Source organism: Stegastes partitus, unplaced genomic scaffold (assembly GCF_000690725.1).
Source record: "Stegastes partitus isolate 25-593 unplaced genomic scaffold, Stegastes_partitus-1.0.2 Scaffold372, whole genome shotgun sequence".
NCBI lineage: Eukaryota > Metazoa > Chordata > Actinopteri > Pomacentridae > Stegastes > Stegastes partitus.
The window spans coordinates 465,418-477,929 of NW_007578103.1; the positions used below are offsets into that span (position 1 = coordinate 465,418).

Sequence of the window (12,512 nt, forward strand, 5' to 3'; positions counted from 1 at the left end):
CCACACCCTTTAATCTTATCCAATCACAAACCAGCAGGGATTTCCATTGTTACTACAAGCCGATTGGCTGTTTGTGTTCCCCCCCGCCTCCGGCCGCCACAGAGGTCAGAGTCTCAGAGTACCAAGGCGAGGATGGCACAGAATCCACAGAGTACAGTGTTACGTTGTGTTTACACCTTTCTAACACACTGCTGTGGCCTGTTTAACCTGCTGAGGCCCCCCTCCTGGGCAAAATAAGCCTTTTTAGCGCCCATGATCCCCTCGGTGTAGGATTGTTACACAGCTCCAGGTTTTCTGAGTCGTATTTTGACTACACGTTGAAAAAAATTGGATGACACACTATCAGCTTAAATACTTAAAGACTTAACAGAAGATTTTGACAAAGAGCCTCCTATGAGACAGAATGAAAAGTAATAAAGTCAGAGCCCATTAAGGTCCTCGTCGTGTGCTGTGATCTAGCGCTTTTTTGGGGGTGTAAAACGTAGGCGGGGGATGTTTAGCTGCCTCGGAGTTACCCGCTTGGCAACACAAAAACTGTGATAAGGTCAAACATCAATCCGCTGTGCCTTTTCACGGGAAAGCTGCTGCACAGGAAACAGACAGAATAGCTTCAAAACAACATGTTGCCTCCTCCAAATTACCATAGAGCTGGTATCAGTCATAGTCACAAAGGTAGCAGTTATTTTAAGGATAGTATATTGTTGCTGTTAAGCTTCCACACCTTTTGTTACACCAGCTCTGAAGTATAAAAAACAACGGCAGTTAAAATGAATGTATATAGGGGGAGTGTGGAAAGTGGAGGTTTTGGTGAGCGTGGGATGGCTTTGACAAATGAATGCTCCACACAAGAATGCACGCTGACGAGACACAGACACTAAAGAAGATTTACATTTACTTCTCACCGTTCAGTAAAAGTACAGATCCCATATTGTGCAAGTACTCTGTTACAAGTAAATGTTACCTAACAAGTAAAAATAGAAAAGTATTATCATGAAAATCTACTCGAAGAATTACAGGTGAAAGTGCTCAGTGCAGAAAAAATGTCCCCCGTGTCTCTTGTACTGTTAAATATTACATCAGATTCTTATTCCTCATGCATGAATGTAAAAGCAGGATTTTTACTGCCGTGGTTGGTGGAAGTGGGGCTCATTTTGAATTATTTTGTATCCAACCGCAACTAATGATTGTTGTCATTATGGGTTAATCTGCTGATTGTGTTGTCCATTAGTCAACTGATTGTTTGGGTTGTAGAAATTATGTTTGTTTTTTTTATAAAATAGTGAAAAATGCTGCAACAAAGGCTCTAAATGATTATCAAAATGGTGGCCAATTTAACTGTTTCGAAGTTTATTTTGCAACAAATTAAGTTGTTCATATGTTCTAAATGCAAAAATCTTAATTTGTAAAGCAACTAAAGCCATGAGATGAATGTTGTGACGTAAAAAGAACAATATTTTACCCACAGATACACTTGAATACATGTACCTAGTTACATTCCACCACTTTAATTAAGATAAAATGAAGACTGAAAAATATGTTTTGATAAGAATCCAAAGCTTTAAACTCCAGTGACTCACCTGCAGGATCACAGGCATGACTCGCATACTAACGCAGATGGTGGGTGTGTATTAGTAAATTATCAATAGGGGTCCATCTGCTTAGCTCAGACCGGGACTGGGTCACTGGGTGGCTTTAGGGCTTCTGGATTGGTTTGTGTGCTGAGGGGCTAGAGGAGGGGACGAGTGTGTGTGTGTGTGTGTTTGTGTGTGTGTTTGTGGCGGAGGAGGGCGTAGGATCCGCTGATGACTGAGGCTCTGTGGGATTAACTGGGTGCATGCTGGGAGCACCATTTATCCTTGTGGGATGCCGGCTAATGAGCCATATGTACCTGCTCAAGCACAAGTGTCAGTGGGCGTGTGCAAAGAAGTGTTTGTGTAACATGTGCACTTGTGTGTCATCACCATTTCTGTGTGTGTGTGTCACAAAAGGGACACATGGGAAGTATGACGTTAAGAAATAATGCATGTGTCAATGTTTGATTTTGTTCTTTTTAGATAGAGTCGTGTTGAGGAGATAAAGGTTGCGCATCGTCGATAAGGGTGCGCAGAAACGCCGCTAAATGTGTGCGTGTAAATGAGCAGAGAAGTTGATCATAGACCCGTGTTTGTGCTCGCTGTTTGTCATACCCCCCCTCGCGCATCCCAGCAGGTCATCAAACAGCTAAAGTCCACCATTTGATGGCTATAAAAATCCCCTCCTGCTTGTGTTTTTGACTCTCATCCTGGCTCCTCTAATGTGTTGCAGCCTTCGTGTTTGACAAACATCATCTTTTTTTTGCCTTAGTGATTCATCAGTCTTCTATTCTGCTTTTAGGTACTTTACCCTATAAAAACTGAGGACAGATTTATTAGTTAGGCCCACAGAGCTTAATTGGACCTCCAAATGGCATTTGTTGTTGAATTACAAAGAGAAAAGAGGTAGTGTGTTCACTGCTCTTACTAAACAGTGGAGAAATGTTCAACCCTGTAGCACAGAGGAACTGATTTGTAGAGTGTTTGTTCAATCTTTCCTTCCTTTTTTAGATGTCTATTCCACCTACTCTCTTCCTGCTATATCTGTTCAAAGTACCTGGATGTGTGCACTGTTGCTGGACAGACATACTGTAAATGGGTTCTTCCTCCAGCACTGCATTGATTGGAAGCAAAGCGGCCGCAGCGGAGCAGTGTGCAGGTGTGATTCACTTTAAATCTCTAACCTTCACCTCTGTCCCCTTTCAACATCCTGGGCTCAGCTGATCAGCACACTCCTCGACACACCTGAGCACCAAACATTTATAATACCCTGCTGCAAGCAGATTAGAGCAACACGGAGCACAGCTCAGGGAGAAAAATATATGAAAGTGTATGAAAATAAGACTCTGCAGTCATGCCAGCAGCTTAGTGAAGCTGTAAAGTGAAGCTTTGAACTGATTTAAGAGATGGAAGAAGTATTTAAATCTGTTTCTTATGTAATAGCACCAAAACAGCAATGTACAAACACTCTATTACAAGTTAAAGTGAAAGTCCTGCATGAATAATCCGACTTCAGTGAAAGCACATAAACATTAGAAGCAAAATGTAGTTTGAGTATTAAAATACAGGTACTGGTTTATGATGTATTATTATACAGGACATGGTTAGACTATTGAATAACCAGTGTGTCAGCGGCATGTTACTGCTGCAGGTGGAACTACTTTAAACTACTTTATATGCAGTTTTATAAACAGGGACAACAGATAAATCTGAGAAGGCATCAGATGATTAATGATACATAAAGATGCTTCAGCTTCTGGACTTTTTCTCAAATCTTTGATTTTTCCTGAGATGTTGGATCATTTTACCATTTATTGGAATTAAGTCATGGGAAAAGTTCAGAGGGAATAATCACTATTTGCTAAAACGTAACCAGTTTAATCTTTAACAATGAGCAGTATTTTAAAAGTTTGTAGCATCATCTGTTGTGTAGAACCCTATTTAAAGCAACCAAACCTGTGAAAGAAAGTACATAAAGTATTTCCTTCCAGAAATGCAGTGGGGAGTGGAAGTATAAAGTAGCATTAAATAGAAAGACTCAAGTAAAGTTTAAGTAGGTGTAATCTTGACTAGTTTAGCATGACAGCGAGATAAAACAGTTTCTAATTAACACTAAGCTCAGAGGACAAAGCTGAGGCTGATTGCATTGTCACCAATTCAGGAAACATTAAACCAAATGCTGACATTTTGACCTGATGATGTAAAGTTAAGCAGCCCAGAAAAGAGGAGAATCTGAAAATGTGCAGCGATTATAATGGCAAATTATCCGGTAGTTAAATGTGCACATGGGTGCAAATACCCTGAGCAGTGAGAGAGTGGGGCTGCCCCAACGTTTCTTGTCTCTCTCCACGACCGCTATGAAATGAAATGAAAAATACTTTATTTATCCCAGAAGGGAGATTCAATTATCAAATGAGCAACAAAAGAGGGAGTGTCAACAGTCATTTGGCTAACTGTATATACTCCTACTGGCTCCTTTTGTAAATATATGTATATATCCTTATTTGTCTTCTACTTTTATACTTTTGCACCACTGGAGTTGTCTTTTAATTTCGTTGTACTTTGCGTATGATGACAATAAAAGCATCCTATTCTAAACTAACTAGGGTTCATCCTCTGGGCACCATAAACACCTGTGCCACATTTTATGGCATAACATTTAATTGTTAGGATCCCTACAGTTTCTGAAATACATGAGTATGCGTCAAAGCAGTCAACCGGCCTGCATTGCTAAAAAGAGACATAAAAATTTGTATATTATGCAAACCCAGGAAAACAAGGATGGAGGGCAGCAATAGAAAGAAAAGAAATGGAACTGTGTAAGAGAGATATGGATGGACAAGGGAGGAGAGGAGGGAGGCAGCGGTGGTGAATTGGAAAGATAAGAAATGGCAGCCAGAACACACGGAGAGCGTCAGAATAAGGATGAGGAGGACAAACTAATTCCAGCGTTGAGGGAGTTGAACACAATCGACAGCCTCTCTCCGTCTCTCTGTGTGTGTCAGTGCCAGTGTTTACAGCGGTTAAGCAGGCTTTGCGGAGTAATTCTACTATTATTAGCCAGCATGACAGCTAATGCTGCAGCTAGACGGTCAGGATGATGGGCGTACTCTGGCTGTCTGGTGACCCTCTGGGTTTTGCTGGTTTTGTGCACTTGTTCACAATTTGAGCAAACCAGAAATGTGACCATTCCAGTGATCAGCCCTCACTAACTGTTTCTCTCAGCAGTTCAGGATGCAGACAAAGACAAACGGCTATTCTTTGACTCTGCACCCAGACGCTGTTTCCGCAGCTGCCGCAAAGAGGAAGGTTTTTGCATGTTTTCCCTTCTGCAACTCAACTTCCCTTTTGATTTGCATCGAATGGGCTGCGCGATGACTTGCACTGACAGGAAAGAAAGAAAAAAAAAAAATCCAAAGCAAAAGCTTACTCTTCCACCTAGTGGCGTGAAAGCGGCGGTGCATCCACTTGTGGCGAGGTTGAAGGCAGAACGGAGAGCGGCGAGAGGTGGAGGCTGGGAGCGGGTCGGCCAGCTGGAGTGAGCGGAGGTGTTGGAGGGGGAAGCAGGAAGAGATGGAGGCAAGAAAACAGGAGGAGGGGCGACAAGAGAAGCACAAGTATTCTCTTTGAAGCTGACTGTACTCTCTGAAGAGGACTGTTGTATAATTTGAGCAAAAAAATAGCCTGTCAGTGTTGTTTTTATTTCCCACCCCCCCCTCCTCTCAGAGATGATCTTAACATCTCTGCAGACAGAAGCAAGATTCACCAAATACTATATTGAGATGCACGAAGAACAAAAAGCATCCAGACACATATGGCAGTAAGATGGACGAAGAGGCCTGCTCAGATAGCATTGCTCCCACACACACAGAGGCTCAAATGAGTAATCATCCTGCAGGTATCCAGGCACTGAATGCTTGTGTGTTTGCGTGACTTCGTACACCCCCCTCCTCTCCCATCTTCTCGCCTCTCAGTCTCGGCTATGTAGGCTAACTCTCACACTGGATCCTATTATGTGTCAGGACACCGCATGACTTACACAGGATTAGACGTGTTCCCTGCTGAATTCAAACTAATAATGGAGCTTTCAGGCTTGTCTCTCCGTAATTGCGCTAAAATTAATCAGAGTTTTTCTAATCAGTCTCCCACCTCCTCACCTATTCCTCTCGCTCGCTCAATCTACCTCCCCGTTCAACTTCCTGATTTACTCGTCACCTCCTGTCACTGCCCCCTCTGCGAAGACTCCCTCCTCTAAGTATTAAAAGTCTCGCTCTCTTGTCTCAAAGGTCCGAGATGGGCGTCCTGGAATTTGGGCATCTTCATTTGTATCCGCTGTGCCGGCATCCATCGAAACCTGGGGGTGCACATCTCCAAGGTCAAGTCCGTCAACCTGGATCAGTGGACGCAGGAGCAGGTCCAGGTCAGGAAAACGATCAGTTTCTGTTATCCAGCTGAGGGAGTTTGTATTTGTAGGTGTTCATTAAATACTCTGACATGCCGAGAGAAATGCTTGTTTGCCTTCCTTCCTGACGGTTAGATGAGAAGATCAATACCACTCTCATTTCTGTCTTTTAAGTATGATGCAACAGCCCGCAGCCAATTAGCTCTGAGCGTAAATGTGTGAAAACAGTTTGTCCTCTGTCAAACCACTACTTGGTGTTGTTACGCTGGTTTCTGAATTGATTAAACAAACAAGATAAAATGCGGTAGAGGTTCTGGTAAACAGTGGTGGAAGAAGGATTCAGTACCTACTAAAAGAGCTACTTCAAACTACTTTACATCCACAGAGACAGCAAATAAATCTGAGGGGTTTTCAGATGACTAATGAGGGACGAAGCAAAGTTCTGATACACAAATCTATATTGTGCTTTTTTCTCTGATATTAGATTTGTGCTGAGATATTAGATCAGTTGAACATTTATTGAAATGAAATCATGCGAGAAGTTTAGAGGAGAAAAATCAATATTCAGTGGAGCTGTTAACAACTCAGACCTCTGAGTGTGAGCCCAACGGCACGCTGCTTTTTTTTTTTTTTTAAAGCCAAAACAGTTGGAAACAACTGGTTTAATCTTTAACAATGTGTTGTTTTTTTTTAAAGCTTGTTATTTTATCCGCTGTGTGAAATCTATACTTCGAAATTGACTGAAAAATGTAGTCGAGTAAAAAAAAAGTGCAATTTTTCTAATGTTTTACAAAATTAGAAGTACAGTAAAGTAGCATAGAATGAAAATACTCAAGTAAAATATAAGTACCTCAACATTGCACTTAAGTATGGTACTCAAGTAAATGTACTTAGTTACTTTTTAACCACTGTTGGTGTGTTTGTTTTTTTTCAGTTATGCCAGGCTGACTGCTTCCCTTTGTGTCTTTATGCTAAGCTAAAGCTAACCAGCTGCTGGCTTCATCTTAATTTACAGCATACAGACATATTTGTGGTATTAATTTTCTCAGCAGGCTCTAAGCAAGAGAGTACTTAAACGTATTTCCAAAAAAAAAAAAAGACTAACAAGTGCTTAACCATAAAAAATCTTTGGAAAAGTACAATTTTAAATTTTAAAGCGTATTTCCCTTACAAAAAAACCCTCTTACAACAACTTTGTCTACCAACAGCATCATAAAACAAAATCCTATGTCAGAATTGAGCAGGAAAGATAACAAATTTGCAGTAATAATGCAGCAACTATATTAATCGTATCTGTCTGGGATTTCAGCATATTAATAATACTTGTATTGTAACACACTCTATTGAGGCTCTCCCTCCACTGAGCAGCTACTTTCTCATTTGTATACAGCTCCTCATGTCTGGGTCTGATAGGCAAGAAAGTCAGCATATGATGAAATGTCTGCAGTCAGCACTTTCCTTTTCTCTGCCTCCACAGTGAGAATTAAAACTGTTTTCTAGCACGACTCCTCTTCCTTTTGCATCGCTGGATAACGCAGTAGCTTTGGGAGTTCTTCCATTCCTCGACTCATCTGCAGTGTGACTTATTATTTTCGCGGTTGTGTCTCCAGTGTGTTCAAGAGATGGGAAATGCCAAGGCCAAACGTCTCTACGAGGCTTTTTTACCTGAGTGCTTCCAGCGTCCTGAGACAGACCAGTCTGCAGAGATGTTCATCAGGGACAAGTATGATAAGAAGAAGTACATGGATAAGGTCATTGACATCCAGATGCTAAGGGTGAGTCCGCATAGATAGAAAATAGATAAATGCTCGTGTCTCAAGAAGGATCAGCAAGAAAAAAAACACTGGACAAGACTAGAGCCTGAACGATACTGGATGTTTGCTGCTCAATTTTGATGCGCGCTCTGCTACATGTGCTGCAGACAGCACTGAGAGTGTTGTAGGGAATGGAATTAAAGCTGCTCTGCTGGAAAAACTTTGAGATCAAACCATTTCTAAATTATCCCAAACATCTTTGTTTCTGCATTTATTTATTTTTTTGTTGAAAGAAAAAAAAAGAAAAAAGTTATTCCTTATCAACAGAACCATGTTTTTCTCTGCACAGAAAGAAAAGAGTTGCGACAACATACCGAAGGAGCCCGTTGTCTTTGAGAAGATGAAATTGGTGCGTACCTCATTCTGTGTTCATACTGGCTGTATCAGAGCATTCATATAGTAGAAGTGACTGCAGCTTGTTCTCTAGTTTGGGACATTTTCAGCTCTAATGCAGAGTAAACATGTGCAGCATTAGCAGAGGAAGAGCTGAGCTCATCAGTGAAGTGAAGGTGACGTTAACCTTTTTAAGAGATGAGTTTTCACCCAGTAGAGAAATATCAGGAGTAACTTTACTGTTCTGACTTGAGTGGGAAAGTCACTTCTCCGCCAGGGAGCTTGGAGAGGAAAAGGTCCTGAATACAGACTCATTTATCATTGCAGAAATGCTGCATTAATTGTATTGATTTTCTATGTTGTGGCAGAAAAAAGACATCAGCCCGAAGGCAGATTCCCAGTCTGTTACAGACCTGCTTGGACTAGGTATTGTACCTCATGCACACATTCACTAACACTCATTGACAATCTAATATGAAGAATTGTGTGCTGGCTTTAGATTACAGTGAGAATTGCTTCATGGGTCCAAAATGAGGACAATTAGAAGGTTCATAGTGTTGTCTCACTATAGAACGACTTCTAGGCTTCATGTCTGCATCCTAAAGCACATCAAACATCTATTTCAAGGTTGAGAATCTGAGATTTAATTAAATTAACCAATGAGAAAATGGATAAATTATACCTGAGACAGTTATTATCATAACCATGCTTCCAACTACTTTCGATTAGATGCCCCTGCTCCGAGCCCTGCGGTGTCTAATGGAGGAGGATGTGTTCCAGACAGTAATGAGAGCCCAGTGGTGTCTCATCCAGCTCTGGCACACTCTGCCCTGGATCTTTTCAGCTCACTCCCAGCCCCCTCCTCTGCTTCCTCCACAAAAACCACGGTAGTAGATAGCACACAGTACAAACGGTCTGCTGTCTGCTCAATGCAGGAGCATCATTATGGTTTTCTAAATCTCCCTTCATAGCCGTGTTTGTATTTGCTTCTTTCATCACCCGTGCTTGTATTTTGATAGCCCTTTCTCTTTTTCTTGCTTCTGTTTGTACCTCCAGCCTATTTCTAACTCCATGCCTCAGAGCAGAGTGACTGCCTCAGTGCCTGAGAATCTCAGCTTGTTCCTTGATCCGACACCCAAAGCAGAAGAGGGCACTGTCAAGAAACTGTCCAAGGATTCTATTCTCTCCCTGTATGCCTCCACCCCCTCAGTGCACGCCAGCAGTATGGCTGCACACGGTGAGAGCTGCATAGATTTCTCTGTGATGTTATCGAAAGATATCTACGTGGTGATACTCGTGATAATTATTGGTTAGAAGTTGACAAAACGGCGTCTGTGATTGTTTCCTGTAGGCTTGTACATGAACCAGATGGGCTACCCGACGCACCCGTATGGTTCGTACCATTCTTTAGCCCAGGCCGGTGGAATGGGAGGCGCCATGATGACGTCACAGATGGCCATGATGGGACAGCAGCAGAGCGGCATGATGGGCGTTCAGCAAAACAGCATGATTGGAGTCCAGCAGAACTGCATGATGGGACAGCAGAACAGCTTAATGGGCGCTCAGGGAGTCATGGCTCAGCCCAGCGGCGTTATGGCGTCGCCTTACATGACGGGAATGCCCCAGGGCATGATGGGACAGCAGCAAAGTGGAATGATGGTGCAGCAGCAGAATGGCATTATGGGACAGCAGCAAGGCGGGATGATGGGACAGCAGCAGGTTGGAAGTTTGGCCACGTTACCCCACCAGCAAGTTTATGGAGTGCAGCAAGCCCAGCAGCTGCAGTGGAACATCGCCCAGGTGTGTGTTAGTTATGGGCCGTCTGAGTTCTGCACTAAGAAGCAAGATTAATGTGTTAGTGAGCTCTGTTAAGCCTAAGATCAGAGTTTTCAATGTCACAAATGTGGTTATTTTTTAAGCTGCTAGACACCGTGGTAACTGTGCACAGCTAACCAGCTCCAGAGATTGATCTGTTCAGTGTTTGGGATTTAAATCGGCTTAAAAAGCACCACTCTTTCACCAATTCTTTTACTGACGGATTCTCTGTGAGTGACAGATCTGCAGCTTGGGGAATATGTGAGTCTGTTGAGCTTTACATTAGCAATGCTAGTGAACAAAGCTGTGCAGTTACAGCAGGCCAAGTGCATACATCACGTTACCAATATGACCCTATGTGCATTCAGTTTGTGATGCAGAAGATGCATAAACATTTTTTCATGCTTGCTCCTCATTTGTTGCATGGTCTGTTTTACACTGCAGCAAATAGACTCTTAAAAATCTGATTCTTTTGACATTTATCAGAGAATATTCGGTAAATAACATTAATTTCAAAAAGTGTCAGAGCTAATTGCACTTCTTGAGAATTATGTTTAAATATATGAAGCTTTAGGAGTAATGTGGAGCTGTCACGTTAGAAATTAACAGCAGCAGTGAAAGTGCACTGAGCGGTAAAATAAATATATTAACCGACATGATGAACAATTTTCTGCCAGCGTTCCTCTCTGGCCTTATGTGCAGTAACTGTTTTTTTTTTTTAGCATAATATTATTTTATATTAATCCTAGTTCTCCATTTTAACAACCTGTTCCTCTTGACTGAAGCAGGCAACATGCTTCCATCCATTTTTTGTGCGAGAGAAGAGTAAAATGATTTTTATAGCAGCATACACAGAGCCCGATGAATAAAACCTGGTTAAAAAAGAAATCTGATATCCACCGTTGTGAAACCTATTATCTCTTATTGGGGGTTTTAGATTTTGTCGAGGCACTCTACACAAAGAAAGCTGGTCCGTGTCCAGTTTGTTTTGTAGCACAGCCCTCTGAAAGCAAATAGCTGCACTCCTAATAACAAAGCGTGTTTTGTACCTTTCAGATGACTCAGCACGTGGCCGGCATGAACCTCTACAACACCAACGGCATGATGGGATACAGCAGTCAACACATGGGCGGTTCAGCAACTCAGAGCTCGGCACACATGACGGCACACGTGTGGAAGTGATCGCATCCGTCCGAGAAGCGATGGGAAAACGCCAACAACCTACAAAAACCGGGGGGAAACAGTCGTAGGAATCTGTGGATCTCCATAAAACATTTTCTAATGCGAGGGAGGAGGAGGAGACAGGTGTGAAGAAGAAGAAGAAGAAGAAGAAGAAGAAGAAGAAGAAGAAGGTTTGAGAAACCACTACTACCTCTCTTTCTCTCTCCTCTCTGCCCATGCTTCCTCTATCCGTCTCATCCATAGCCATGCTCTGCAGATTTCCATGTTTGCCTTCAGGACATTTTCGTATAAAGACAACAGGGTTCAGAGGCCGCTGGTTAGGACTCCACATCTTTCTTTGTACCGAGCCGTTATTGGAGAGTGTGCGCACACATCTTCTGTATGCTGGTGTCGACTGTAGGTTTGGAGAATTTTGTTGTTTTCAGATTTCTGCGCTGAGGTTAGCCTCGCATTAATAGCTCAAATAAGTTCATGTCATTGACTACTAACCTTTTTTTAACATGAGAATAAAGGAAAGATTAGGTCTCGTTTTTAACCTTGCATTACCAATGTTTATTAACAAATGTTTACTCAACGGAAGTAGCTACTTTTTTTTTTTTTTTTAGCAGGATTCATATACGCAAAAAGTGTTAAAGCAGACAGGGGTTAACATTTTGATACCCAAAAGATTCTTATTGGAGTATCCCCCCTAAAAGCGCTTTTTTCTCCATATGTAAAAGGAGCTGCTGTTATTTTAGCCAATCAAGCTAAGCTAGGTAAGGCTAATCTCCCTTCCATACTGCGCAAAGACATTAAAGGTCCCATACTGTGCCTCTTTTCAACAAATTAATGAACGTCTCACATGTCCCCAGAACATTTCTTTCACATTTAAAGGCACAAATTACCAATTTTTTTTTATCATGACTGTGTAACTTATGCTGTTGGCCTTGTTCTAAACAGTCTGTTTCAGTGTCTGTAGCTTTAACTGCAGTTGAGCTGCCACTGACCACGCCCCCTTCAGGAAGACCACGAACATTTTCTGAGACTAACATTTTTCTGAGTGATAATTTTTCATGGAAATATCATTGAATTTGTTTTTTTTTTTTTTTTTTTAAACTTGCATCTGGGGAGTTTGTCAGAACATGTAGTTTTAAAATCAGTAGTTTAGCGGTTGCAGCTTGGAAATGACTCTGAAGTGACTGCTGGCTAACAGACATGACAAAAAAGACCCCCACCTAATCCTTGTTTTTTTTTTTATTTTAAGTTGCCCTTAAAGTCACCACCATCTCTGATTATCCCTCAGCTTTACAGTTTCCACAGATCTCTGACCCGTGGCAACGAAATCAAAGCTAATAGTAGCATGAGGAACCTTAGTCGTGCCATTTCCATCAATATTAAAAGACACCCACATCGTCA

The 12,512-nt window shown here is 41.9% G+C and overlaps 1 protein-coding gene across 1 annotated transcript in view; it reads left to right on the forward strand.

Annotated features, from left to right (window-relative positions):
• The window catches only part of smap2 (small ArfGAP2), a 15,485-nt gene extending 4,218 nt beyond the window's left edge, over window positions 1-11,267 (forward strand). Inside the window, exons 2-9 of the mRNA XM_008284780.1 lie at window positions 5,858-5,991; window positions 7,584-7,748; window positions 8,077-8,136; window positions 8,489-8,546; window positions 8,850-9,007; window positions 9,177-9,357; window positions 9,472-9,920; window positions 10,992-11,267. Coding sequence (XP_008283002.1) covers window positions 5,858-5,991; window positions 7,584-7,748; window positions 8,077-8,136; window positions 8,489-8,546; window positions 8,850-9,007; window positions 9,177-9,357; window positions 9,472-9,920; window positions 10,992-11,117 — 1,331 coding nt within the window. The 3' untranslated portion in view covers window positions 11,118-11,267. The remainder of the gene's footprint in view (window positions 1-5,857; window positions 5,992-7,583; window positions 7,749-8,076; window positions 8,137-8,488; window positions 8,547-8,849; window positions 9,008-9,176; window positions 9,358-9,471; window positions 9,921-10,991) is intronic.
• The last annotated feature ends 1,245 nt before the right edge of the window (window positions 11,268-12,512 follow it).